Source organism: Lichenostomus cassidix, chromosome 15 (assembly GCF_008360975.1).
Source record: "Lichenostomus cassidix isolate B80296 chromosome 15, HeHo_3.0, whole genome shotgun sequence".
Taxonomy (NCBI): domain Eukaryota; kingdom Metazoa; phylum Chordata; class Aves; order Passeriformes; family Meliphagidae; genus Lichenostomus; species Lichenostomus cassidix.
In genome coordinates, this window is record NC_139496.1 from 5,069,493 (window position 1) to 5,094,211 (window position 24,719).

At 47.9% G+C, this 24,719-nt stretch overlaps 1 protein-coding gene across 3 annotated transcripts in view; it reads right to left on the bottom strand.

Annotated features, from left to right (window-relative positions):
- Window positions 1-24,719, bottom strand: part of TTC28 (tetratricopeptide repeat domain 28) — a 100,150-nt gene that overhangs the window by 23,120 nt on the left and 52,311 nt on the right. For all 3 annotated transcript variants that reach the window (XM_085075707.1, XM_085075708.1, XM_085075709.1), the window contains 8 exons: window positions 21,287-21,434; window positions 19,413-19,685; window positions 18,780-18,910; window positions 7,045-7,552; window positions 3,067-4,408; window positions 2,192-2,715; window positions 492-601; window positions 154-283 (listed from right to left, as the gene is read on the bottom strand). In XM_085075707.1, the coding sequence (XP_084931833.1) occupies window positions 154-283; window positions 492-601; window positions 2,192-2,715; window positions 3,067-4,408; window positions 7,045-7,552; window positions 18,780-18,910; window positions 19,413-19,685; window positions 21,287-21,434 (3,166 nt within the window). The remainder of the gene's footprint in view (window positions 1-153; window positions 284-491; window positions 602-2,191; window positions 2,716-3,066; window positions 4,409-7,044; window positions 7,553-18,779; window positions 18,911-19,412; window positions 19,686-21,286; window positions 21,435-24,719) is intronic.

Below are 24,719 nucleotides of genomic sequence, written 5' to 3' on the forward strand. Positions count from 1 at the left end.
AGACACCCATATTGCTGTCCTGGAAGAGAAATGCTGTGCTGTGTGAGACAGCTGTGGAGCAAAGCACATGTCAGAAACTGCCATTGCACAAGTCCAGCTGAACTCTTGGCATGAGCCTGGAGCTCAGCCTCAGCATCTGAAGGCATCTCTTACCCAGACTGACAAGCACTCGCTGCAGGGCCTGATAGGAGGATGTCTGCAGGTCAAAGAGTGACAGCTTGTAATCAGTGCTCAGCTGCACCTCGTGTCGGATGGTTTCAAACAGCGCGGAGGCCCGGTACAGCTGGGAGGGAAAACAGCCACAGTGACTTCCTTACGGACACTGCACAAAGCACTGGCTGGGAAAGCAGAAGGATCCAGGGCCAGCATCCCCTCAGGCACAGGAGGTCTGGCTCACACCCTCCCTATAACACACCAGACATTTTCTTCCCTGAGGACCCAGAGGGCTTGGAGGACACAAGCTCCCCAGCATGGGGCAGACCATGGTTTACCTGGTGCTGGGACTCCTCCAGGTTCCCACTTGCCCAGAGGGAGAGGCCGAGGCCATGACGGATTTTTGCTTCATCTTCTCTGCGTCCCAGCTGCTCTGCCAGCCTCAGTCCTGAAAAGGAGTCAGAGTGAGACAGTGCCAGAGGGGAGAAGGAGCTGTGGCCTCAGTCTCACGGGGCTTCTGTGCAGGCAGAGACAGCTGTGGAGCTGCCAGCACTGGGACAGCAAGCAGGGCAGCACCAGTGATGGGATGGTGAGCAGGGCAGGGGTGGCACCAGGACGACGAGTGGGGCACTACCAGTGCCAGGCAGCTGCTGCCAGCCCTTGCATTAGCACCAGCATGAGAGGTGCCTTAACAAGACAGACTGAGCCATGGACTGAGCTCTCCCTAAGTGAGGTTAAGGTGCCATCCCCTGAGACACACTAAGTAAGCCCCTATCAGAAAGTTCAGCTTTTAAACCCTAAAAGCTATACAAACAAAATCACACTGAGTTGTCAAACACTGCCAGAAAAGACACCTCTTGCCACATTACTGGCTTGTTTCCCATCAGCTCCCCCTGGCCCTCTTGCAGGCTCTGCACGGTTTATGTGCTGAGGCAGAGCAGAGGGCAGGGATCTGCCGTCAACGACCTGGAGCTCATTTCACTTCCAGCAGCACACTCTGTCTTGTCCATGCTTCCATCACACTCCAAACCTCTCACCTTCGTGGCCCCTGCTGACAACAAGGACACCTCCTCTGAAGCACCTCAGGTTTCCTCCAGCCTGGGGAGCAGGGCCCTGGCTGTCACCATGCAGCTCAGCAGCAGCTAGTATTCCCAGGCTAAGCAGGAATTCTGCAGCACACCAGGAGAAGGAGCTGTGTTTCATTTCTCCTCTTCCAACAACATATTGGAATCCTGCCAAGGTCAGTTTCATGAAAACCAAACTAACTGATGTAATTCATCCTTCGGCCTCCAGTTTCATACACTCCAGCTACATTACTCATATGCTGCATCAGAGCCCACAGCTTGATCAGCTGCTGCCTGCATGCTGGAGCCCCTTGCAGCAGCACAATTCCCAGGCCGGCACTGACCCAGCAGGGGAAGATGACTTCTTGAAACCTCAGGCTGAATCTCCCTCACCTCTCTATCAAACAGCACTTGTTTTCACTCACACTTTAGAGTCACTCACCCACCTTGTCTCACTCCCAGGTGAATACATAAAGAAAAGCCAGGTGGCTACCAGCAAGGCATAAATCTCTCCCAAGGGACCTCTCAGGATCAGCAAGATTCATCATAATCTCCTGTGGTTTTCCCAGAGCCAGATCCTAGTACGCAATGCCATTTATAGAGAAGGTTTACACCTTCTAGGTTTCAGGCACAAATGAGCTTTACAAAGAGACTCTGCTAGCTACAGTCTGGATTCATGCTCTGAGGCACCTAAGATGCCCCCAGGAAGGCAGAGATCATGCTTTGTCTAGAGGACACCAAGAAGGCTCCAACTGAGATGGCATGCTGACTGTAACAGTTCCACAGACAGCTACTCACATGGATGTTCAGCAGTAACTATGGATGTCTGCAAGAGCTTCTGCATCAAAGGCCACTGTCAATCACATCCTGTTAGAGCCACATTTACAGTACCTCACCTCTCCATGTTTTCAGGTCTCCCTTCCACCCTTCTGACCCTACCACTGCATGCTCTGTTGTATAACTCAGCCTCTTACCTTCCTGCAGGTACATCACAGCCTGAGAGTAGTTCTGTAAAGCATGATGAGTCCTCCCCAGGCTGCTGTAAGACACCGTTTTGGCTACCAGGTCGTTCATCTGTGCTGCAATGCTGAGGTGCTGCTCCTGATAAACCACTGCCCTCTCGTAGGTGCCCAAGGACTCGTAGGTCAGGCCCAGGTTGCCATAGGCCCTGCCCTGGCCAGCGGGGTTGTTGGTCTCCTCAGCAATCTGCAGGTCCAGCTGGTGGTACTGCAGGGCAGTCTCATACTCGCCCATCTGCTGGTAGACGCCGCCAAGGCCACAGGCAGCATCGCTCTCCAGAGCTCGGTCCTTCATCTCCCGAGCGATGTTCAGCTGCCGCTCCAGGCATGAGATGGCTTGCTCGTAGTTGCCCAGCTGGCTGTGCAGGCTTCCCAGCTCCCCGTAGGCCTGGGCTTTGTTAAATGCCTCCCCCAGCTCATGGGCTACTACAAGTCTCTTCTCAAAGCACACCAGAGCCTGCTGTAAACTTCCCATAGCCCTACAAGGGAAGAAAACAGCGGTGTTTATTTTGCTGGTATTTCCTTGAGACAAAGTGTTTTGTCATTTCCCCTGGAGGCCAGCTCGAACCTTTCAGGCAGAGGCAAACTCTTACCCCAGGAGACATCCCCAGCACCTTTGAATCAGCCTCCACCTCTCTGGGCAGAGCAACATCAGCTTCGTAATTTGAGTTGTCAGCACAGTCCTCAGCACCCACAGGACTCTCTAACTCATGCCTGTGTCACATCCCTGTGCATGTGTGCCAAGGCCCCCTAACACACCCCATCAGTAACACACCACACAGACTGTATTTGTACATCACTGCCACTAGAACACACATGCAGCTCCTTACCTGTGCCCGCTGCCCAAGCCTCGGTAGGCTTTTGCCTGATCTTGCATACGGTTCAAGCTTTGAGCCACAGACAGGTACTGTTCATAATATTTTATAGCTTCCTCAAAATCTCCCAGAGCCTCATAACAATCTCCCAGGTTCCCATACGCTCGGCCCCGATCTAGCACGGATTCATTCCCGCTGAGCTGCTGCAGCATGGCCAGCTGCTGTTCGAAGTAGCCAATCGCTTCCTCCATGACATTCATGTTCATCTTGGTAATGCCCATGTTTCCGTAGACTTGGGCTTCGATGCCAGGGTCCTTCAACTTCTGCCCCAGCTCCAGTTGTTCTTCGTAGCACTTGAAGGCCATGGTGTACTTCCCAAGTGACATATACACTGCAGCAAGGTGACCATGTGCTCTGCATTCACCCGACATATCCCCCAGCTCCTGGTACACCTCCAGCTCCTGTGTGTGGTAACCTAAAGCCTTGTCACACTTCTGTACCATCCTGTATGCAGAGCCCAGAGCTGCATAGGCATTGGCTTCCAGTCTCCTGTCTTTAACATGATGGGCTAAGCTCAGCTGCTGCTCATAAAATTTTATTGCACCATGTACATCTCTTTTACAGACAAAAATATCCCCCAAGTTCCCCAGAGCTCGGAATTTGGCCTGGGAATTGTTCAGAGACTGTGCCAGGGACAGCAGGTACTTTTGACACTCCTCTGCTTTGCTGAAGTCCATCAAGGCTTTGAAGGCCAGGCCCAGGTTGCAATAGGCTTTGGCTTGGCTCAGCTTGTCATGAAGATCCTTTGCTAAAGCTAGATCCTGCTCGTAGTACTTAACAGCTTCCTCATAGTTGCCGAGGCAATAATGGGCATAGCCAAGGTTATGGCAAACTTTCCCCTCCCCTTCCATGTCCTGCAGCTCTGGGGACAAGCGCAGGTACTGCTCATAGTACGGGGCTGCCTGCACGTACTCTCCTCGTGAGCAGTGGAAGTTGCCCAGATTGCTGAGGGCTCGCGCTTCGCTCTGGATGTCCCGCAGCTCCCGGGCAATGTTGAGATGATTCTGGTAGTGCTGCAGAGCACGGTCATGAGCACCCAGCGCCTGATAGGCAACCGCCAAGTTGCCGTGCGTGGATGCCTGAGAGGCACGGTCGTTGACTTCCATGGAAATCTGCAGCTCCTGCCGATGGTATTTGACAGCCTGGTCGTACATGCCGAGGGCGTTGTAAGCGTTGCCCATGTTGCCGTAGGCTCGGCCTTGGGCGGCGTAATCGCTCAGCTCCTGAGCTATGGACAGGTGTGTCTTGTGCAGCCGCAGCGCAGTGTCATAGTCACCCTTCATCTGGTGAATGATTCCTGGAAAACAACACAAACCAGCTCAGCAAACTGCCCTGCACTAAGCCTCTGCTGCACTCTGTACATCAGGACTGCCTGCACCCTGGCCCTTTCCCTGGCTCTTCACACCAGGGAGCTCCATCCCTTCCCCAGAGGCTCTCACACAGCCGACAGGGCACAGCCCTTCCAAATAAATTGCCTCCTTGCTTTTAACAGGCACATCCTGGGGAAGGTTTAGGTTTTATGTTACACAAAGTACACGTTCACCACAACAACCAGACAGTCTGGCCTTGTAAAATTGCTGGGTTTTGCCATAAGTGATACCTGGTGGCTTCACAGCTCAGACTCAACACATTGAGTGAGACAGCAGTTGCTGTTCTATTTCAGTCGAATCATCTTGCATTTGTTACGAGACAAGGGAACAGGAGCTCTGATTCTGCTGATGATACCGCCTACTCTTAAATTAACTCTGTGCTAATAATGCCCGTGGCTACTTTGCAAACACCTATGAACACGCCTGGGGGTATGGGAGCCACTGAAGGAGACCCTGCAAATGTTTTTTGACATTAATTGCAAAAGCGTCAAGAGAAAATATCTGGCATCTTTGGGCAACATGATGAGAACATGAAGAGAGGTACAGAAGTTCTCTTGGAGCTGCAAAGAGGCAGCACCGAGAGACTTTAAATTGTTCTTTAAATTCTATTAGTAATGTGAAGTGTCTTCTCTGCATCACAGTGGGAACACTTAAAAGCTGCAAAGGCTGGAAAGCTAGGTCTCCACACAGAGCCCGAGTGTTTGGAAATACCAGATGCTTTGCAAAGGTTGAGAATCTGAGACTTCTGGTTAAACTCCACATCTCCTTGTTGTGAAAGGCTGATAGCTTGTGCTTTGCCCTCAGTCCATCACCTCGTCCCAGAGCACAGAGAATCTCCCTGCAGAGCACTGCAGCAGCTGGGCTCTGTCACAGTCCATGTCTGTCCTGCTTAACACTGGATCATAAACTTGAGGGTGCTTTCCATCTGCATCAGGGAAATGCTACAGAAAATGTCTGTTGCTTCAGCAGAGAGGCCAACTCTAACATTTTGGCCTGGAAACACACATTTAGATGCATTTTTTTGCCTCTCAGCATGGTTATTTTGATGAGGTTTTGTTTTCCATGTGGATTAGATGAAAGAGACAATTAAGACTTGACTTTTTGATTGGTACTGGATGCATTTTAAACAACAGTAATAGATTGTCTCAACAAGAACTGCGTGTTCCCTTTCTCCAGTATAACTTAGCTCTGACAGAGAAGACAAAAAATATAGCCAAATAACAGCTGAAACGTGAGACCCCACGCTCAGACACTAGGAGAACTATTCTAACACAAAGTGTGGAGTGGCTGAGTCAGCATACCAACTCAAAGTTATATTTAGGCTAAAATCTAGCACTGAAAAACATTCTCTGCTGCACCAGTCCATCTCTCACATCTCTGCGTCTCCCCCAGACAAGTCCTACACTGGAGCAGAGATGGGGAATGTAGTTTGTGCTTTGCTGTTCATGCAAGGCCTCCTCTCCCAGCCCTCCTGCCTGCTGGGTGTTGTCACACTAACAGAAACCTTGTCAATGCTCACTGCTCTCTCATGCTAAGCTGCCCACAAGCACTTTTGCCTCACAAACATATTTTGCCCCAAGGATCTGCCTCAATTTGTGTAAAGGAGGAGATTTGCAACACTAATTAATAAGCTGTGACTGTTTTGTTTTCTGCAGTCTCCCTTATCTTCTTCATTCAGCTCCTGAAGACTCAGCTACTACGAGAAATTAAGTAATTCATCAAGCTTTTTTCAATTACCTGCTGTTGATAACATCAGACTACAATTAGCATCTACAAATGAACCAAGTGCCAACTGCCAAGCAGAAACAGGAGCTGATTTACAGCGTGGGGCAGCCTGCAAGGGCTGGGATTCAGGAGCTGCCAACAAACACTTATTTTGATATCCCAGCACCAGCTCTGCTCTGCCGTTCCCAGCCAGCTTGAGAACACATCCTGAATGACAGCTGGAACGTTGGCAGCACAACTGCCACAGCCATGACAGAGATGGAAGTGCATCCTTGGTCGCTTCCACATCTGGTGCTGTGAAGCAGCAGGAGAAATAGGCTTCACTTGAATGTAATTCAAGTCTGTCCCAGCCTGCCAGCAGCATGCCAATGCTGCTCCTTAGGAGAACATAAGACTCCTACACTTTTAGTATTTCAGTGAGTATATTCGGAAAACAAACTCAGGATTTGACCAATGTGTCTCTCAACTTACAAGGCAGCAATATATGGACATATCCTGCTGACAAGCTCCCAAAGAAATAGCCAGGTAACAAACCACATTGCTTTTTGCATTAGTGCAAGAATTACACTTATTCCTGACTCCTGAAGAGCTCCTCAAATGCATTTTATCTCTTCATTTCCCTTTTGCTATGAGTTTGTGCTTTCTAGTGTTTTTCTAAGGAACTTAATAATTGAACATTACAGCAGCACACAATCTGCCAAAGGCCTGTTTAATTTATTAAGGCAGCCCGGCGAAACTGGGGTGACTAAGAAGACAGCACACAGCAGATCAGCATCCTGGCAGCAGCTCAATAGTCTCAGCATTTCCTGAGAAATTCTACTCTATGTCAGAGCCTTACCTAGATTGGAGGAGGCTCTGCCTTCAGCAGCTCGGTCCTGCAGGCTCTCAGCAATGTGCAACTGTTCTTCATGGTACTGCTTAGCCCTCTCCAGGTCCTGCATACATCTAGCTGCATGGCCCAGGCCAGCATAAGCTCGCATCTCAATGGCCTTCTCAGCCAGCTCCTGGGCCAACTCCAACACATAGTTGTGGTAGGACATGGCTTTGTCGAAGTTCCTGCGGTAGTGGTAAGCGCTGCCCAGGTTGCTGTAGGCTCGAGCTTCCTCCCGCTTGTTCCCCAGCTCCTTGGCAATCTTCAGATGTTGCTCGTGGCACTGCACTGCATTTTCAAAATCCCCCATGGCAATGTACACTGCTCCCATGTTGCCCAGCTCCCGTGCCTCGGAGAGCTCATCTTTGGACTGCTTGGCGAGGAGGACACACTGCTTGTGGCTAGCCAGCGCATTTGGGTAGTCCCCGATGGCTGTGTACACGTGGCCCAGACTGCTCAGTGCTGAGGATGCTGCCTGCAGGGGTAGGAGAGACAATGTAAGTACAAGCATTCATGGAAACAAGTCAGATGGCCCCAGTCCCAGAAATCAAAACCATGAGAAGCCATCCTGGAGAAGGAATGTGACTACCAACTAGAAAACCTGCTCTCTGCAGTTTTAAACTCCTCAGGGCAGCTTAGGTGGAGGCAGCAGGAATAGATTGGGCTCAATAGATTGGGTTGGACTACCTTTCTTTGAAGTATGCAATGTGTGTTTGTACCTGGCAGAGAGGAAGAGCAGCACCACAAAGATGCAGACAGAGACTACTGAGGAGACAGAGAGAGTGATTGCTGCAGTTACCAACATCCTTCCACACCTCTGCTTTAACAAGCACACCATGCTCCAAAGAGCACAGCTCTTATTGTGAAGCATCAGGGTTCTGAGCCCCACACAACCTTGGGAATGCAGCAAAGACAGCAGCATTTCAGTAGCAGAAGCCTCTGTCCCTTAGGCACATCTCACCTAAATATAGCCCTGTGAAAACCCAAGTTACCACCAAGAAACAGCTGTATTTAACAAGAGTAATTATCTGAGAATCAGATTCTTTCGCCCACTGCATCTCCCAGGATGCACACCTGCCTTCCACCTGGCAGAGCCAGAGCACCCAGCCAGTCAGCAGGGCAAGGAGCCAAGGGCAGGGATGTGTTCATCACACGCCTGCTGCCTCAGCAAGGCTGTTCACTCCAGGGTGCTGATCCTGACTCCTCTGCCGTTCCTCCATGTGCACTTCCTTTGCTACCCAGCTGCTGCTGTGACCCAATTCCAAACCTCCAGAAAGGAGCCTTCAGGGTGAGGGCAGCAGCCAGCCAGGGGCTGGTCACAGGTCCAGGAGGGCAGTGCTGGCAGTGCCCCAGCCCCTCCTGGTGTGGCTGCAGGCAGAGCTGGGACTGGCTCCTGCTCCGTGCTGGTCAGACTGGCCGCAGCACTGGGGCAGTCTGGCCCTGGACAGGCTCCTCAGCAGTCTGTCATAACAGTCATGACATAACTGCTTGGCTGGCACCCGGAGGGAAAGCTCTTACAGAGTCTGAGGGGGACCTGTTTGGAGGTTGCTACAAAACCAATACAAGAATTGTTGCTCTGAATTTTAAGCCACGTTTACACAAATCTTCTTGAAGCTTAATATACACAGAGTATTAGTTGCTTGCAACCTAACTAGGGAAAAAAGGGGAAAACCCAGGCACATGCAGCCATCTTACACAAGCCCAGACCTAAGTACTGAGTAGGGCCCATTACAGGTCTCAAGATGCATTGGTGTTCCTTTGTCCTCCTGGGGAGCAATGTGTCCACTGCCAAGCCAAGCCTGGCACAATGCTATGAGAACTGATCCAGCCTGGACGTTCAGAAGTTCTGCAAGACTGTCCACCACCACCAACAGAACTTCTGTTATTGCTGGGAAGAGAAGAGAAATGTCTTTCTGGAAAACAAGGAGTCAGTGAAATCTGGTGTCTCCTGGGGCTGCTAAAATAAAAAAAAGTGGACATCCATGCGTGCAGATTGCTGAGGAGATGAGCTCTGGCCAAGAGCCATCAGGCAGAGACTCAGATGATGTTAATGGGCTATGGCTGGGGAAAAGAGGCATAAATGGAAAGCAGCAGATCTCGGATTGTGCACAAGAAAAACTTGACAGAAGCAGGGACTGCTCATCCCACACAGGGGAAGAAATCTTTAGGATGTCTCCTAGAATGGGAAGCAGATGATAGGAATTGCAGTTTGTGAGGCTGGAAGTGTTTATTCTCAGAGCTCCTAATCCCTTTGCCCAAGACCATGCCCAGGCTCACACTAAAGACCTAGAACGAAGGGTACAAGCTTGGCAACCATTCTCAGAGCATGCAAAGACACTTGGCTGACATGCCTGAGTGCCCAGGGCTAGATTGTCCAAACCAGGATGTGGCAGGAGGATTAATGAAGCAGTAAAGAAAAATAAGTTGAACGGGACAAAAAGAGAAATAGAAAATTAAGGGTGAAGGACTAACAAGAAATAGCATGACTTGATTAGGAAGATGGGGCTGTTTTTAGAGGCTGGGCTGTAGCTCACCCAGACAGCTAGACATTGTATCCCCTGATGTGTCCTTCACTCCAATGGTCCTCACATTTTATTCTGTAGCAGCTTCCACTGTTGCCTGATTCAAGAACAGCACTTCTCAACCCTCCAGAGTCTGCATGAGGACAGCCTGTGGCATTTCTGGCTTCCCCAGGCTGGGGCTGATTGGTGCAGCAGCAATCCCCCCAGCAAGATAACCATCAGTGCTCTGTTTGCTCTGGGGGCAGTCAGGGGGGCTTTCCCTTCCATCAGTCTTTAAGAACAATTTGGTGATAACATCTGCTGGGTGATTCCAGTGACTCATTTCAGGGAATTAGGAATAGGATTCCAGAAGATAAATTCATCACTGTATATTTAATAAAATCCTCCATCAGGAACCCCAAATGGCTCACACACTGGGCCAAGAGGGATGGGGTGTTCCCATATCACTGGCAGAAGAGTCCTGTTGGGGCAGGGAGAGCACAAGGCTGACACATGGGAAACAGACTCCATCTCTGCTAGCACAGACCTCTGCTTGGTAGCAGGGTGATGGGAGACTACAGCTCCATACCACAGGGAGTGTGCATCAGCAAACAAAGAAAATCAATGTTTTATGTATCTGACAATGACAAATTTTACAGTGGGGGTTGCTTACACCTCCAATTAAGCAATTTATCACTTTAATAGAAAGCAGATTCTTCTGCCACTGAGCTGAGGCACAGAAGGGAGTTGTGAAAAAGGTTCCTAAGTGCTCTCTTTTTCTCGGGAGCAACAGCCAGCTCAGGTTTTTCAGCTGAGTAAGGCAGAGTCTGATGTTAAGCAGATGTGTATCACAGAATGGCACCTGGCAATTTGGAGAGATGCATTCCTTAGGTATTTCACCCTTGCCGGAGAATGGTCATTTCCCAATCACATTACATTTAAACAAGTCTTCACCCAACTGCACAGCCTGCTTAAATAAGAACTCTCTATAATCATCCTAAAATGGGAGAGGTGAAAATGCTCTGCCCGGTATCTCACCGTAAGGTACCCTTAATCCCTGAACACAGACGTTAATTAGGATTAATCAGAGATGGAGCATGCCCTGCTGTATGCTGCTTCTTTCAACTTCCCTTCTCCCTCTGGGCACAGAGTAATAGCAGCCTGATCCTACAGATTAGTAGAACTGTATCAGGCAGATTAGCCATGCATATTCATCACAGCTGTACTGGGGGTAGGCAGCAGCACCACTGAAAGTCAGTGTACCTCCTCATCCACACCTCCTCACAACCTTGCTCTTGAACACAGGCAAAGGTGTGCTGGTTCATTGAGAGTGCTTTGGGGGTACTGAGGAAAGTAGATTATTCCAGAACAAAGACACATAAACACAGAGCTCTGAAAGCACACGCTGAGTTCTGTGGGCACCACCATACACAGTAAAATCTCGCTGTGCCCTACACTGGTGTAACTGCTCCAGGTAGGAAGGGCACAGGTTAAGTGATACCAGGGACACATCCCAGCTTTCTGTACAGGAGCTGTTTGTTTCACAGATAAAGACCAAGTAACTCCTGTGCACACAAGCAGGACAACACTGTGATGGGGGTACTTCCAGGACCTACTAAAATGATCATTTGCTGTAAATTGCACTTTATCTCCACTTCTATTAAGCCGCTTCATCATTTCCTCAGAATCCACAGGTATTCCACAACCTGGCTTGGACAACTACTGATTTATGCACTGAGAAAAGTCTCACATCCAAACAGAGTAGGTGCCCCATCAAAATTAAAACGTCCTTCTTTCCTCTGTTAAGGTGAAGCTTATGTGCCAGTACCACATCTAGATTTTTCCTTTGTGTGCCATACTTTTGAAAATAGGAAAGGAAGCAGCAGGCAATATCTTCCCCTCTTCTACATGATCAGTACACAGAAAGAAGGAATGGATTTGCTTTTAGGTAATTATTTCCTGGGGGAAAAATGCACTGAAATCAATATCCCTGCCAATCAATATCCCTATTTATTTGGAGAAGGTCTCAGTCTTTTACATAGAAGCTACCAAAGAGAAAACCCAAAAAAAGCTAAAGCCATGGAACAGAAGCACTAATATCTAAAAGCCTGAAAGGTGCTTTTCAACTACTAACTAAAAGAGAACCACCAGGAATTAATGATACTATAGAAAGACTCAAAATGCACAGCATAAAGAGATGGTCCCAGCCCCCACTTGATTAATGAGTAAAATCCACAGGTCTGCAGGTGTCACAGACCTGCTGCACATGACAGAGGCTGCCATGGACTGTGCTGACAATCTGCTCCCAGCCCTCTCTGTTCATACTTGCTCAGGAAATTGGTGATGTTTCAGAGGACTTCTCATTCTCCCTGTTCCTTTGCAAAAGCATCTCATGAAGGATGTGAATCCAGGCAAAACTGAACAGCACCAGAGGCCTGACTGCCAGACCATTCACAGTCAGTCCTCTTCCTGAAACTAAAGGCTTCAAGGGGAATGCTGACTTTCAGCTGCTCGTTTGGAGACCAAAATAATGCTGCTCCATTCCAATGGAAAATCCATTGACTCCATCTCCTCCACTATAATTTAGGAGCAAGGTGTCTAGTTCTGCCTAGAACACTTGTAAAAGCAAACCTGAGCTACTCCCTTAACAGAACAGTCTTGCAAATAGTTTTGACCAAGTTAGCAGGATTTTGCTGAAAAGCAGAAGCAGCAACTACCCCACTCCATTTTTTAAGAGTAAATCTGTCTATCGCCTGTACTGACCAGGCTGTTTATGTTCACTGTGGGATCTGGTGCAACACCCCTCACCATGTGGTGCTGGGGACCTGGGGGAGTGGGCTGCCTTTCTGGGTGAGCTCTGCAGTGCTCCACTCATTCCACAAAGAAGTCACACAAAATACATCAGCCCAAGAACATTACAATGGAGATCTCACCATCAAGCCTATACGTCACCTGGGGCTGATGTATCTCTACCCCATGTAGCCCAAATTTGGTCACTTTCTGGACATAGTCTGAAAGGCTCCTGTGAGCAATCATTTCAGGGAGGATGGCTGACTTGACATTTTTAGTGGTGATGTAAGTAGTCTTCATTTCAAACCACAAGCTTCTCCATGGTGGTGACCCTGAAGATGACTCATGCCCTGGTCAAAGGCAGTCAGGAAGAATAAGCCAGCAAGTCACAAACTTGGATCTCATGACTTCAGAGCAAGCAAAGAAAACTTCAACTCCTACAGCAGTGTGTTGATCTGTGCCAACCCTTGCAACTCTTGTTCATAAGCTGCACATCCCCTCCCTGCAAACTCAATACAGAGGAGAAAATCCTTGGCTGAGCTGGGCCTCCTGAAAGCCCAGAGAATGGTGCTCCCAGAGCTGCAGCACTTGCATGAGTTTTCTGCTTCGTTTCTTTTACTGCAGCCAGGTCCAGGCCTCAGCTGCATGCTGAGCTTTGCAGACACTGTAAAAGTAAAACCAGAAGACTGCATTTCTTTCAGCTAAAATCCATGTGCTGTGCAGGTCAAACGGGGACATTTAAAGGAGATCCTCAGGAAGTATTACATTTCCCTCTTGAGTCCCAAGTCCAAACAAAACAAAGCATATGGCCTTTTAGTGCATTCCCAAATTTCCTGCACCAGTCAGATTTCCCTTCGTTCTGCTTAATCCTATCACTTTTGAACCAGATGAACCTGTATGAAATCCAGTCAAGCTGACTCTAAAAAAGCCTGCTAAAGACAGAAAGAGAAAGGCAAAGAATTTATACTCTCAGACACAAACCCAAATGCTGAAGGTCAGGCATTAAGGCTGATTTACATCACTGAACTCACCCTCTCAGCCACACATGTGATTCAGTCTGAGCTGTAAAGCAGCACTAGCGCCCTGGAGGACCCACAATTCCCAAGTCAACTCCAATGGTTAAGTGTTCTCCCAGCAGCTGGCACTCAGCCTTCCTCCAGGGTACAAAAGAGTCTGCCCTGGATCCCTAATAAAGCAAGACTGCTGTCTGCACTGAGAGGCTGGAATCATTTCCCCATCACAGTCTGTCTCTGACATCTTACTCTATGTTTCCATGCATGACAAACTGCTTTAGCCTGAAGACTCTTTCCAGTTCTCATTTGTGAGGTATTTATATCCTGTCCTCATTTTCCAGATTGTTTGCAAACATAACAAAACAACTGTGGTCATAAGATTTTCGGATTTTTCCTTTCTGAAAAATGTGGGAGCCCCAGGGCCAGACCACCTCTTCGTATGGCTGAGTGCCACACATCCCACAGGCAAGGATGCTGCCATGGGCTCCCTCGAGCTGCAGCTCATGAATGGATGGGATTCTCCACACTCCATCTGAGACTGCTGATAAGAAGCACATCCCCCATGAGTTCTAACTCTGAAGATCTGGGAAAAAAAACCCATTCTGCTTCCCCAAACCAGAATTCATACAAGTTCAGGGGAAAGGCTGAATACAAACAGCCCTGCTAATGACTGAAGATGTGGCTTTACAGACAAAGCAGGGCTGGAGGGACACCTGGAAAGCATTTCCCCTTCCCCTCAGGAAGGGACAGAAAACCTTGGCTTTACAGAATTTGCAGATTTCATTAGAAAGGAACAATCTATCTTTCCTTCTGCATCTCCTTCTGGAAAAAAAGAAGGTGAAATTTGATCTTTGATTTGCACAGCCTGACAGCGAGGAGCTGCAGTTTACCAAATGTGGAAGCTTTATACTGAGTTTCCTTGCTTTGAAGAGGACTAGGAAAAACTACCAAAACTGCAAACCTAAATAACTACCAGTGGCTGAGCTGCTCAAAAATATGTTCAGACAGTTGCAGAATCTTCACATTCCCAACAGAATCCAACCAGGAATTATGTCTGTCCCAGTAACCATATTCCCCAACACTCCTCCTCCAGAGATGCACAGCGGCTGCTGAGCATTCCCAGCCATGGCTCCAGTCACAGCCAGCTCCATGGCAATGCCCTCTGCAGCAGGAAGCAGAGCACCCAGCTGCCTTCTGGAGTTTCCTGGGCTGCAAGCCCATGTTTTCTCTTTACAGTGGGAATTTCCGCATTCTGATGTTTCCCCTGCCGCACAAGAATCTTCACAGATATGCCAAAGCAAGCTGACCCAGAAAACCCACCAAAGTCTGCTTAATAAACATCTTTCTTCTACGCTACTTAACTACCCAGTTCTAATTATCATCTTCATCATCCCCTTCTCCTGCAAATAGTCAGCCTTTCTGAACAAAATCTGCTGATGCTGCAAACATGAATTTGCCTTACGTTTGCAATCATTCTAAAAAGCCTCTTGAGACAGTAAAACCTAGCTCATCAGTAACTGAGCACACCCACCTGCTGCAGAGAATTCCCAGAGCTGCAGATGCTCATGGAGATGTCCAGGGGCAGCAGCCAGTGGCTGACACAAAAGGGTCAGTAACAACAGGGCACTGAGTCCCAGCAGCTCTGCACCTATTCCTTCCACAAACAGCTGCCTCCAGAAGGAGATTAGGGGAATTCCTTTCAAAACCAAGCCAGGAATGATTGCTGCAAGCTGTTGGTCATCATGAGTCAACCCACGGGCAAGATGCTACTGACACAGTCTGTCCTTGGCTCTTCACCCTTCCCTCAGCTACACTCCTGAGAAAAGGGGCAGCAGAAAGTGCTCAGCTGCATCTTCATCCCAGCCCCAGGGAGAATTCAGGGGTGCAGACAATCCTCTTTCTCACCCAGCACCTTCTGTTTACCCCTGCATGGTGAAGAGAGATGCTGCATCCTAAGGAAAGGCACAGCTCAGCTCAAAGCATGCCTGCCAGCCAACATAGAGGGGCTGCCAGCACCCAGTGGCTTTCTGGCAGCAGCATCCTTCCCAAGAGCTCCATGCTGGCAGCACAAGCACTCATTTCATGATGGTTAGTTTATGATCTTGCCATACTGCCCTGCTATTTCTGAACAGCGGGGCTGTAATCGAAGGCGTCTGAGGGCCCTGGAGAGAAGGCAGCTATTACACTGCAGAGTTCCTGTGGTGTCCACAGCCTCTGCATGGCAGGATTCAAGCACAGCCTATGTGAGGGTTTGGACACTGGACCCAAGCAGGGGTTCCACAGCTTTCCCTTTCCTGTCCATTTCTGCTTGTCAGCCCCTCACAGCTTCAAAATTCAAGGATTACTTATCTAAATGAAAAGCTTTGGAAAGAACACAAGGTCCTCAAAATGGTCATCAAAAAGGGCCACCCCAACCCACCCAAAGAGATCATGCATCACTGGCACTCTGGTCTTAGAGAATTCCTAACACAAGACACTTCTGCACACCTGAGGAGCAGCTAGGGATGAAGAGGAAGAGGGACACAGGGGACTAGTGTTACAGGCATCGAAAGCTTTCACATTTCCATTTTGATTCCATTATTTCCTCTGATGCATGCTCATCAGCTGCACAACCGCTGTCTAAATCACAGTCTGTGATATGGCATCAACACACCCTATCTACATGAATTACCCGATGGTTTCCAGATGATTAGACTACCTGTTGTTAAAAATAAAACAATTAATTCACAAATAAGAGTACAGACATAACATTCAGCACCTCCATTGTGTGCTGGTGCAACTGCAGGCCTTAGTCCACTCTGAGGAGAAACAGGCTGCAAGCTTCTGCTGCTCATCACAGCCAGCTTTTGTGACAGGAAAAAGACAACAAGCTAAAATAATGTGATGCAATCTTCCCTGCTAACATCATCTGCCACTCCTCCTCTGGCACTTTCCAGTACCTTGGCTGCTGCTCTAGGGAACCTCTCTTTGTACAACTCCCAGCGCTTTGAAGAGCACTAAGCAGAAACTGGAAAAAAAGGGCAGCAGCCCAAGCTACCAGAACACGATTTCCTCAGCATGTGAACTGCTGGACAGTACTGACATAGCTGACATTTCAGTCACAGAGAGCACAGAACACGTCACAGGAACATGAGGTTGCTGCCACTGTAGGACAGGGCTGAGAGTCTTTATCCATCTTAATCAATCAGCAAAAAAGTAAAGACAGCATTTCACTCCACTGCAGCCAGGCTGGCTCAGAGTGGACCCTGAGATGGCTGTTTCATGGTGCCCTTCACAGCATCTCACTAAGAACCACTCTTCTCCCTCATCTGCACAGACCATACCCACATGCGTGCTCAACCCTCCAAATTCTCTCTTAGAGATACTAGAGGTATGCCAAATCCTAGTGACATCTGCCCCATACTCTCTCTGGAGACAAATATAACAAAACAGCTCAAACTCCTTCCCACACTAGCTAAAAGAGCAAATGGCCTGCCTTTGCTCAGCACAATACTGTGTTTGCAATGGGAGCTACACAGACTCCTGTGGAAGAACAAGGGAGAAAAACATGTAAAATCTTGAGTCCCTGTGAGCAGCTGAGATGCTTCCCAGCACAGCTGACAGCTTCCTTTCTCCAGGCCTGCGTAGGGGAGGACAGACCTCAATGCTCCAGACAGACCCTCTGCAACCTCCTCCTGGATTTATGGGTGACACTACCCAGCAGAAGGTCCTGGTACAAACATTTGCTCCAGCAGCCTCAGAACCCAACAGTCCCTCCAAAGACAGCAGTATCTTGCACAAAGGAGCACTTTTTACCTTTTCTGCCAATTCTCTGTACAGTCAGGGGTAAAACAATTACCTCATTACAGTCACACACCAAATTCCCTTCTGCTGGAATTCACATCAGCCCTACTGCAACTTTATAACATTTGCATTATAAAAATGTCTGCAAAGGAGGCCAAGAAAAACAGCTTTTTGTTCAGAGGAAGCTCTGTGGTCAAGATGATGTCATCAGAAAGCGCCAAATTAATTTCCTGTGGTTACATCCTACAGGAAATCCAAGAAGCTCAGCTTTCTTGCTAAACCAAGTAGTCATTTGTTGTCAATAACTGTTAATTATGTGTCCAGATGTGTCATGAACTAAGGACTATCACGACTAGCCCTCATTCCCTGGACTCCCCCCAGATGGACCAATGAAATCTGTTTAAGTCAGTGGCCTGAAAAGCAGGCAAACAGCAGCCACACAGGTTACCCTGTTAGCAGCAACAGCGACCCCGATCAGGAAAACTGTAAAAACAATGACGAGTAACAGCTTTTCTGCTCTTCACGAACAGAAACAAGGAAATCAGGAGTGATTCAGGAGGTTTTCCAGCTGGTAAAATAATCGAGAAAATGTCTAGCAAGTCCCTCCTCCAGTCACAGTCCTTCCACAACCTACTGAAAGATGCATTTCTCCAAGGCTTACTTGATATTTAACTTACCAAGTAAGTTAGTAAAGCACTCAACAAATTCTAGCAGATCTTTTCCACAACTTAAGAGTGGTAAACTCAGGTTTTAGATCTCCCCCAAAACTACCTGTGCTTACACAAATTCCCACCTGCCCTGCTGCATCTAGCTCCTCTCTGCACTTTCCATGCAACCACCAGACTCCATTTTCCCACTCACAGTAGAGGGGAATCCCTGGAGCAGGGGATAGGTTTTGTATCTGTAACGTGCACTAAAATATAGTTCTGTCCTCACAGTGAACTTTCAGTAGAAATCCCTTGGGACAGCCTCCTCAGTCCATGCAGCCCACTTCCCTGCACTGGCAGAGAGCCCAGCATAATGGCTCAGGAACTGAATGGTCAAGGCAAAGCAGATTCTGCACAATTTGTTTTCAGGTTTGCGTGAGCTCTTTTTCTTTTCACTGGTGTTTAGTCCTAAGTGTATTTTATGCAAACACTGAGGACAGCCATCTTGCCCATTTTTGTCTGGAAAAGGCACAACTTAGGATGTAGCTTAGCAGAGTCTGGACCAGCAGCACCTGTAGCACCGGGAAACATGCTGAGGACAGCAAGGGCTCAGCTGCAGCAACGTGGTACTGACACTGACCCAGCAGTAGCTTCTACCCCTGGAGCCCTGATGGGAACACAGATGGTAAGGGAGAGGGAGGCAAAAGGACCTGCTCAGAGCCCAGAGACTAGAGATGGGGGAGGCAAATGGACAAACCAGGTATCCTGCCTCTTGCACTCACATATTGTATCTACTGGTACAAAGACTTAACAAAAAGCAAGTGGACACCCAGGAAGAGAAGTCATGTAGCTTCCAAATTCCTGGAGTAAAACAGGGCAGACAGACAAGGCTTTTTGATATGTTTGTATCTGTCTGGACAACTACGCAGTGCAGACTACCAGCTTGGACTATTTAATAAGTTTCCTACCTCTCTGTCCTTGAGCTTCATGGCAAGCACCAGCTGATGTCTGTGGTTAGTAAGGGCTTCCCGGTAATTTCCTTTGGAAAAGAATGCAGAGCCCAGATTTCCATGAGCTCGGCATTCTCCCGTCTGGTCACCTGTGTCACATGGAAACAAAACAAAGATTAGCTAATACAGGCACTGCTGGAAGCATGCAGTGGGAAGACTGAAACATGGGGTACAAGTGATGATCTGGTGTGAGAATCAGCATTAGAACAAGCTCATCTTTAATAGACAGCCAAATTTTCCTCTTTGCTGGCTGCTGCCCCAGAATCTCAGACTGAGTACTTTTGTCCATCAAATACCTGGTAAGGCAGATGGTTTCATTAAAGACTCATGTAAGGTTTTGAGCCCAGGTCTTGATAGGGAATAAGAGCAGTTCCCACATACATGACATGAGGTAATTAGATCATCTACCCCTTCACACAGGCAGGCAAACAGGGATGCACAAACCTGCAGTCTGCACATTTCAGAAGCTTCAGACTGGATTTAGCAGCTTTAGCAGAAACCCGAGCATTTGAGAGAGATGCTAATCATTAACCTAGCTCTTGTTTCACCTGTCCCAACCCAACACTCAAGGAGTGAAAGGAGAATTCTTACCTAAACTCTTGGCTACGTCCAAGTCCTGCTGCATGTATCCAGTGCTTTTCTCTGTGTTGCCAAGGGACCAGTATGCACTGCTCAGTGCAGAGAACACTGATCCCCGCAGCTTCAGGCTGCAAGTGCCAATCTTCAGGGCAGCCTCTAGCACCACCACAGAGGCCCCGTGGTGGCCTGCAGTCAGGAGCTCCTGGCCAATCACAGACACCACAACAAAGGGGCTCTTGTCCAGCTTCATCTTCTGCAGTTGTTGGTAGGTGGGCTCCAGGGACTCTGAAGCGCAGAAATGAAGACAGAGGCACTCAACAAACCAAGTTATTTGCATCAGGAATCACCTTAACAACTCATCTTGAGCTTTTCGTAACCAAATGACAAAGCACTTAAGGGCCAGATGACCCAAATCCAACGAAGATTTATTAAGGGAGCTTGGGGCTCAAAAGGTACCATCTAAGATCTGGCACATCAAGACAGATAACCTGGCAAGCTGCAGTTTGCCTTGCAGAAAGCACTTCAGGAAGGCAGCATAAGCATAGAGCTTAGAGCAGCCTCATACTGAGCCCTGACCCCCAGCCTAATGGCAGAAGGAATACAGAATACCTATGGAATTTTGTAGGAAACTGGAAATGGGCCATCTGCAGTGTCTAAGAGCATTGCAGGTTTTGCTCCTCCAGCACAAACCTTAAGACAAACATCTGCAAAGTCTGTGCCTGTCCAGATATCCAAGCACATGATGTGTGCCCAGAGAGGTGACCAAAACTGCAGAAAGAAGCTGTTCCTTCTGCACTGAGACAGTGCTCCTGCAGAATAACAGCACTGGACCTGCCCAACTGCTTTGAATTGTCTAAGTGCAGCAGGGAGCACAGCTGATACACAACTGCAGGGCAATAGGCCAGAGATCATCCCACCAAATTTGGGGATACTCCCATAGAATAGCACATAACCTGCACTCTAAGCAGCAGCCTTAGCATCTTTGGGTTGCAAATGAAATTGCATTCACCAGATAACTGCTATATAGGACAGAAACTTCCAGATGAATTGATTTTGGAGGATGGAGAAAAACACTGCAAAAAAGGAAACACCAACAAGGATATTTTTTCATTTCAGTGCTCCTTGGCTCCTAAGCCCTGTGGCCCCCAGCACCATCTGCTGAGGATAAGAATTGCCACGTTCCCTCCTGACTAACAGCATTAGGGCATTGCAGCACAAAGGCTGCAAGAGAAACAGAGCAAAGAGGAGACAACCCCCTTCCTCTGGAGAAAAAAATCCTGAAAACGGGGACATTTTGAAAGAAAGGCAAAACACTGCACAGCTCATATGGCTTCAAGGTCTCTGTGATTTCAAACACTGCCTGAACAGAAATGAATTAGTAGAGCAGCCTTTCTGCCCTCTGGAATGCTGTGTTTTGAGAGACATTAGTACCACAGAAAAGCTGCTGATGTGCTCTTCTGGGCAAATGCTGGCCTGGAGCATTTCAGATGCACTGTTCCCAACCAAAACATTGTGGGAAGTTGTTCCAGTAACAACACAGCCAGGGCCACAACAGTACACACCTCTGCCTGCACTGATCCTGGAGAAAGGAAAAACTAATAAGGACTCCATGGGAAATGCTGTACAAAACCAGCCTGATCCATCTCCAGTGCCCCTCAAGCTGGCTATCGCCATCTTACTGTCCATCCTAACGAACCAGAAAGACAGTTTTTGTTCCTCCTGCAACTTCAGGCTCCATTCTCAGCATCCTCCTGACTCAGCAGAGAAGCCAAATCTTGAAATCTTTCCCTTCAGGCCTCCAGGTTCTCCTGTCCTCAGACACTGGGAGAGTCACCACGGACTGAAACCCACACTTTGGGTACTTCTGAGAAACCCCCAGTGCTTACCTCGCATGGGAGACTTCATGGCGGCCTCGACCATGCCCACCAGAAGCTGAAGGCTCTTGGGATCCTGCGCCAGCCCCGAGGCAAAGGCGGCCAGCGCATCCGCATGGCGTCCCAGGTACTGCAGGGCCACGCCCTGTCGGAAGTATGCCTGCAGGAACAGAGGCAACAGCAAAGCCCATCACTGAACCAGAACAGAGTCACAAATAACACAGCTGCCCTGACCTCGTGCTGGTGGACAACAGGCCACACCATCACACTGTGGCTTCTCTGCTCATGCTGGCTGCAATTAAAGCCACCCAACAGCACACAGCACAGTCTGGTTTGTGAATCCCACCAGTACCCCCTCATTGTGATCACCTTTTCGGCTCTGAATTGTTTTGGAGATCAGGGTTGGTCATTAGTAATAAGGCACAGCTTTCTCCTTTGATTTGGCCTACTTCTTCACTGCTTCACCTGGACTACTTCTTAACTACTTATAAGCAGATGCTTATTCTCAAGACCATCTTTTCCAGTCCTGACTCACAGAGACCTGCGCTCAAGATACATTAGGTATACATCTGCGGAAGTATTTTTACTTAAACATGAGAAATCTTTAATTAATTTCTGAGCTGGTAATTCATTAGAGAATTCAGGCACTTTTGGGCTACAATCCAGGAAGGCAGAGATTAAGGAAAATCAGAAATTATGTGAGAAATTTAGACGCATGAATATTTAATCTCTTTTCCATTAGTAACCCTTGATTGAAGAACCCCTTTTAATGAATTCAATGAAAGCAAAATGCTTTTCATTAACCTTTAGTATAAATGTGTTCTTATTGAACCAAACAAGCCACTGTACTGGAAACCCAATTCAGTGTTAACTAGATTACAACCATGAAGCTTTAAATCAAAGAAAATACAATGAACTAACAACATGAAGCGGCCACCAAGCACGAGTCCTCCCAGCAGTGAATGAGCTGTCACCTAAATCATGCTGTACAGTTTAAAGTCTTTTTTTTTGCAGAATTATCATCTAATTACTTTCTTTACTGCCTGATGACAGAGGGAGTTGGACACAGCACGTCGCTGACTGGGACCTTTCCAGGCCACAAGGCTGGCTGGTCCAGGACAGCTGTGACCACCTGAATCAGCTCTCTAGAAGGTGGGCATGGACACAGAGCCACCAGCACCGAGCTCCAGATGGTTTGTGGGCATCTTCAGCACCTTGTGGCTTCACTGGCACATCTTGAACACTGAGAAACAAGAATCCCCATCCCCTGAACCCCACACATGGAGGAGACAACAGGCTCCAGGTGGCAGGAGGAAACAAGACAGAGCAAGACCCACAAACACACAGTTCAGTTCCGTGCATTCTGAATATCCTTTACGGAAAGGGTTTTTATCCGCTCCTCACATCTATTCCTGGAAGTGCCCCCTGGAAAACCACTTAATTTGAATACAAACACAACATTCAAAGCCAAAAGAGAAACCTATTAATCATAACAGAAAGGAAAGTTTTGGCCTATTTTTCTCCTACAAAAAACCCTTCCTTCCTTCCTCTTCCAGTTTTCAGCATACACAAGAATTCTCTCCGCACATTGTGTTCCCCATGGACCTTTAACTAAATAAATAAAAACATTCACATCACCTATTTCCTCCCCAAGAGGCATTCACAAGTTAGTTTAGCATTGGAATGAAGACACTATCAAGGGAAAAAGTCTGCAAAGAGGAAATGGTGAGAATCACCCTTTGGAAGAGGAGAGGAAAAGGGAAGGCAGGGAGCCAGCAGCTGCAGCTGAAGGGATGAGCCAAGGAGTGGCTCCCAGTCCCGACACAGACAGAGCCTTCCCATGCTGAGAGAGCTTTAAATTTTAAATCACATTATGTGAAGATACTACAGTGCTCACTCTACAGTAACAGTTACATTAATTTTCCAGCGATCCCAAATAAAAAACAAAGATCAATTCCTTTTAAGAAGATTAAAGCGAGGAGAGAGACAATGTTTCACTACAGACAAGACAGAAACAGCAGGTGTTTTCTAACCTGGCTCTCTGCATCCTCAGTGTAATACAGACAGCTGGAACCATCTCTTTTATTTCTGCAGTCTCTGTATCACACTTTCCAGGAACACGGCACTGTGCAAGAAGAAAGCCTCACTCTCAGCTGAAATTTGGCACCAGATCTACCTCTCTCAATGGGAACTCTTTTCTCTTGTCCTTGTGCTAGCAGGATGGACACAGATGTGTTGTTCCGACCTCCAGGGTCACAGCATGTCAGGGGTTCCCACCACCTGCACCCACCCCTCCAGCCTGAGCTCTGCCCAGCACACCCAGTGCCTGTGGAAGAACAGGGAGAGCAGGGATGCAGTTCTTGCCAGTAGAAGCCTTTTGGGAAGGAAAGAGGATTAAAGAGTCCAAAGCAGCTCTAGGAAGCAGCCAATCTCATCAAGTCCCTGATACTATGTTGGAGAGGCTGTTAAGTGAGCATTTCCATACACCTCCGAGAATCAGACACCAGCTCAAGCTTATCCATAATACCTCTGCAAGCACTGATGATATTCTGGAAGCAAAAATAAGTTATTCTAATTAACTGGCAAAGTATATCTGGCACTTGAGACTTCTGAGGCATGCAGAACACCATCTCTTTAATGAAGGCTGGCAGCACTGCCAGCCCCAGGACAGAACCCAGATAGGTAAAGCAGCATCACTCCCAGCACAGGACCCACCCAAAGGGCAGTAACTCTTCCCACCTCATTCAAGTTTTGCCACCCATTTTTGCCGACTTCCCTTTTTGCCCCGTGCTTTTCAGAGCTTTCTGTGTTTTCACGGCAGGAATGAAGTTTTTTAGTACTCTCTCTACCCTCAACTTAATTTTACAAAACCTGTATGAACAGAAGAGCACAGAGACCTCAGCCAAGGCAGTTCTGTGGGGGCAGTAGCATGATCAGCATCTGCCTAGCCAGGCACAGCCCCTCTCTGCAATTCTAAGCACGAGCACGAGTTTTCTGCTCGATTTACTGACCCGTGTAGTTTCTGTACACACCAGTCTTTTCCATCTGTGTTTATTATAGCCCATTAAATGGTAAAGGAGAATTTCTATCTGTCCTGCTAGGACTGGACTGATGGCTGCAGTGTCCAGGCAACACAAATAAACATGCTTATTAGATTTTGATCTTCATCATCTGAGATCCCATCTAGGTAACTGTCTAGACCCTGAATATTAGATTTCCCTGTGCAATCTGAAACAGGATTAGAATGTAAATGTCATCACTGAATGGTCATTATCAAGAGGGATGCTGAAATTTTTATTAAATCTTCTAATAACTGTATGCAAGAACTGTTTTAGGTAACAGCAATTGGTTTATAATTAATACAAAGCATGCAAAGAAGATTTAAAAAAACACTACAAAGAAACAGCATCTCTCTTTCTGCAGGGATCCCACAGGGCAGCTGCAC